The sequence below is a fragment of the Palaemon carinicauda genome, chromosome 14, assembly GCF_036898095.1.
Source record: "Palaemon carinicauda isolate YSFRI2023 chromosome 14, ASM3689809v2, whole genome shotgun sequence".
NCBI lineage: Eukaryota > Metazoa > Arthropoda > Malacostraca > Decapoda > Palaemonidae > Palaemon > Palaemon carinicauda.
Window position 1 is genome coordinate 119,498,679 of NC_090738.1, and position 5,000 is coordinate 119,503,678.

Below are 5,000 nucleotides of genomic sequence, written 5' to 3' on the forward strand. Positions count from 1 at the left end.
CCCTTACCTTCCTAGAGGGCACCCAAGGACCCAAGCACATTATGTTGGGGTAAGCTTAAAGGATTGTTTCTAAGCAGTAATAGCCTATTCGGGTCTAAAATTCTTCTTCGGTTCCCGGTTTCTATAAATGATTTGGCGGGGGCGTGGAAAAAATTCCTGCGAAAGGGATTAGGACTTCCTCTGACATAGTATATAAGCAGTTTTGTTACACTGGCCGTCTTAGTTTTCCGGGCTCAAGCAGGGTACGTGGATCTTACTGGCGGAACGGAACTCCTTATTTCTATTGCAAATGGAATAAGAAATTAATTGAAAATACCGTTTTTATTTGAAGTTTATCTGTAGAGGAACATTAGTTATAAGAAGTTTGTTAGGAAAATGCAATGATAGTGAAGTTGACTATTGGAAATAGGCCTTGCCTAAAGCCACGGTGTTTTGCAGACAAAAATATTTTACAGAGATTTTATAAACGAGGAAGTAGAAATTTCCTATTTTTGATAGCTGTAACTTTATCATGATACGTTAAATTATAAGTGTTTTATTGAAATGAATAATCAGTTTATGGTTCGATAATACATTTCACTATGTTCCAATTTTTCTCAAATGACTTACAGTGAAACGCCAATCGAAGAATAGTAAAGAAGCATTTACTCCGATTTACAAATATTCCAATAAGCTCTACTAAATGACAATTAGACCATTTTCTCAATGTTTCAATATCGGAAAATTTCCAGCACAAAGATTGATAGGATCCAGTTTACGTGTTCCAAATCAGCTTTGAAAATGTATACGTTCTAATATATATTTTCAATTAACTGCCCACCTCAACTGTCAGTTCAATCACATTCATATGGTTTGTGAATCGAAAAGACCATATTCTTACGGTTGACATATAATATAAAAAACAATTAATCTATATCTTATTAATTAAAGAATAAGTTTTTTTTTCAATTAAGATGACATTTAAAACATCTAAGTGAAGAATAGATCGAGTTTTGTAGAAATTATTTTTTGAGTCAAATGTCAATTCAATGAAAATTAGATATTAAAGAATAGTGAGGTACCGGCAATTCTCTTGATTGGGAACAGAATCAAGGTTTCAATTTATTGGCTATTAAATAATGTAGCTGAATAGTAAGGATTGGAAATATAAGATACTTGTATTATTGCATTTAATTTTTATTATTGATGCCGTGAGCTTACATAGCTATATATCTCTGTAATTTGTACTTTTCCGTGATCATCACAAGCCTATGGCATAATTAGATCATTATTTATTGGAAAATCTTTGATTGCTTTAAAACTCCGTTTATTTAAAGGATACAGGAGATCATGATTGGGAGGAAAGTGAAGTTAGGTTTGCAACAGGAAGAAAGAGCATTTCCTGTAGTATCCCTATGGCAATGTATTAGTATGTATCTATAGTATTGAACAAATGGATGACATCTACTAGGAAGAACGTAATACTAAATTTATTCAAGAGTTTCTGAAAAAGAAAAGAGAAAGAGTATCCTAACCACTTATATTTCGAAATAGCATCCTAAAATATGAAGAAGCAAAACAATTAGATATGAATTTCCTATAGTTAAACTTAATGGGCATTACGGTCTGCTGTAATCACCTTCAAATATGCATTTGCTAAGAGGAAAAGGCCTAGTTTTTTTTCTCGTCTGATTTATATTTTAATACGGCAACTTACAAAGATTTAAACCTATTATTCATTTTCCCAATAGGTACTGGTGTCATTACCAAAGTTAGATTTTAAGTTAGATTTTATTGATATATTTTGATAGCTATTACTCCTCGAATGTTCAGTTATCCACCAATGTTCCTTACACATCAGATTGACAAATTTGTTACTTATTCCAAAAGTAATTTGAAACAAGCAAATCCAATTGGAAGATAGAACCTATTCTTATACATTTAAAATAATTGATTCCATACCTGACTTTTTATATGTATAGTACATGCAAACGCTGCCCTTATGGTTTTTTTTTTTTATATTTATGTACAGTATATTGCAGAATAATAGGGATTTGCATGTTTTAGCCTCGAGTATTTTGTTTCCACCGTATAAAAACGCTAAAGAAATTCTTATACTTAAATTTCAGGAAACCACTTCACTCCATAACCGACCATAACCAACCACCACCATGTGTGACGAAGAAGAGGCTTCAGTGCTTATTTGCGACAATGGCTCCGGTCTTGTCAAGGCTGGCTTCGCCGGTGATGACGCTCCCCGAGCTGTCTTCCCCTCCATCGTTGGCCGTGCCCGTCACCAGGGTGTGATGGTCGGTATGGGTCAGAAGGACGCCTACGTCGGTGATGAGGCCCAGAGCAAACGTGGTATCCTCACCCTCAAGTACCCCATCGAACATGGTATCATCACCAACTGGGACGACATGGAGAAGGTCTGGTACCACACCTTCTACAATGAGCTCCGTGTTGCCCCTGAGGAGTGCCCCACCATGCTCACTGAAGCTCCCCTCAACCCAAAGGCCAACCGTGAGAAGATGGTTCAGATCATGTTTGAGGCCTTCAACATGCCTGCCACTTACGTTTGCATCCAGGCTGTGCTCTCCCTCTATGCCTCTGGCCGTACCACTGGTGAGGTTTGTGACTCTGGTGATGGTGTCTCCCACATGGTGCCCGTCTATGAAGGTTTCGCTCTTCCCCATGCCATCCTCCGATTGGACTTGGCTGGTCGAGACATCACCAACTACTTGATGAAGATCATGACTGAGCGTGGCTACTCCTTCACCACCACCGCTGAACGTGAAATCGTCCGTGACATCAAGGAAAAGCTTTGCTACATTGCCCTGGACTTCGAGAGTGAGATGAACTCTGCTGCTGCTTCCTCCAACATCGACAAGTCCTACGAACTTCCTGATGGTCAGGTCATTACCATCGGTAACGAGCGTTTCCGTGCTCCCGAGTCCCTATTCCAGCCTTCATTCCTTGGTATGGAATCTTCTGGTGTTCATGAAGTCGTCCACAACTCCATCATGAGGTGCGACATTGACATCAGGAAGGACCTTTTGGCCAACATTGTCATGTCTGGCGGTACCACCATGTATGCTGGTATTGCTGACAGGATGCAGAAGGAAGTCACTGCTCTCTCCCCATCTACCATCAAGATCAAGATAATCGCTCCCCCTGAGAGGAAGTACTCTGTCTGGATCGGTGGTTCCATCCTTGGTTCCCTGTCCACCTTCCAGGCCTTGTGGATCACCAAGGAAGAGTACGACGAGTCTGGGCCAGGAATTGTCCACCGCAAATGCTTCTAAACATGGGATATTTATATATTTTCATTGTTAATTTCGACTTTTGGAGAATTGCATTCATTCCATGAAACAAGTATAGAATTTGTTTGATATCAATAAAAGGTTATGGAGTGAGGTTTTTCTTATTATAAATTACCATTATCTTCAATATTTTTTCATTGAATAATCTCATTTCTACAGGGGTACAGTATACATCTTTTATATGGTACACACGGGCATACAATCTATATATCGCCTACCATATTTATAGAATATTACGATCATTTATATTGATCTTCCTAACTTAAATGTTGGATTCATTTGGAATTTCATTTTTTTCTGATTTTCTTAGCAAACTGAGATTTCCATTGAAAGTACTTAACTTTGAAGTTCTGTTGATTTTTACCGTGTTGAGAAAAGGAAAATATACTTTTGGAAATTTGACCATATTACAAAAACGAAAGTGTGTATGGGAGCAGATTAATGAACAAGATTAATTTCTTAGCTATAGTGAAAGAAATAAAAGATAAGAATTAAAAATAAATTTTCGCTTAAAATTAATTTCAAAGGAAATAGTCCCACTTCTATACAGTAGGAAAACATTAATATATCAATAATCAGATAGTTTTCAATCACGGTGAAAAGTTCACAATTTCCAAAGAGAACCTTCAATAAGACATTTTTTTTTTACTTTGACCTATCATGCATGATCTGTTTTTGAGGTTCTATCATGTGTTTGCTTCAGGCATGAATTTTTCACTTGTTTAAGGGTTCAATGTGGACATTCAATTTCCATTGTCAAATTGTACTTTACCAAAATTTACACTATGAAAGGTTGATGCTAATATTTTCTCCGGGAATAACTTCTTTTTCTTCAGAAATAAAGGATATGAAACACAATTCGTAATCTTCCAATTTATTCCTTGGAATCCATGCTTTCAATTTATGAATGTTCCGGATAAGCACTTTATAGCTTCATGTTAAACTTTATTCACCTTTTTGTGAATTGAAGTTTTCAATTGTTTGCTAAGAATGGAAGAGGATCACACTTCAAGAATCTCTCTCTCTCTCTCTCTCTCTCTCTCTCTCTCTCTCTCTCTCTCTCTCTGTAAATATGCACACATACAGTATGTGTGTGTGTTTTTGTGCATATATATCTATATCTGTATATATATATATATATATATATATATATATATATATGTGTGTGTGTGTGTGTGTGTGTGTTTGTATTTGTATATAAACACATGGCATTTTGAGTGATCTTTTGCATTTTAAATGGTGACAATTTGAAGAAAAGTGTTGAGCGGGTTTTATCTCATTTCTTGAGCTATAATTCCGAGTGTTAGAGAGACCCTGGTTCGATGATGACTGTAGACGCTCTTATTTAGAGAATCAGGGCTATCATCTTTGAAAGGGTAACATATATTTGACTTGGAATAACTATACTCAGTAAAGATCTGTTGCTAAGAGAGTTTTGGCTTCAACATAAAAGGAATACCATTTGAATAATAAAAGAAGTCCTTTCTTGTACAACCCTTGAACATAATTGGTTAGCTACCCTTTAATTTGCACTCTTTTGTGTGTAGACTTAACAGTTCCTCATTTGCTCAAACCAGATGGCTCTGTAACTCAAATGTCCAAAGGAAAAGTAGCCATTTTGGCTTATGTGTTTGTCAGTAAGGAGAATAGTGAGAAACTCGATCTTTCTCATGTAGGTGTAGACCCAAATGATATTTT

General features: G+C 36.5%; 1 protein-coding gene across 1 annotated transcript; it reads left to right on the plus strand.

Moving 5' to 3' along the window:
- The first annotated feature begins 2,088 nt into the window (after window positions 1-2,088).
- LOC137653689 (actin-2, muscle-specific-like) lies at window positions 2,089-3,395 on the plus strand. Its single transcript, XM_068387265.1, has one exon. It carries the CDS (start codon window positions 2,151-2,153, stop codon window positions 3,282-3,284), a length of 1,134 nt encoding a protein of 377 aa, XP_068243366.1. The 5' UTR covers window positions 2,089-2,150; the 3' UTR covers window positions 3,285-3,395.
- Window positions 3,396-5,000: the final 1,605 nt, after the last annotated feature.

Excerpts from the sequence above, each read along its gene's own strand:
- LOC137653689 (XM_068387265.1), top strand. The coding sequence starts at position 2,151 with ATGTGTGACGAAGAAGAGGCTTCAGTGCTTATTTGCGACAATGGCTCC.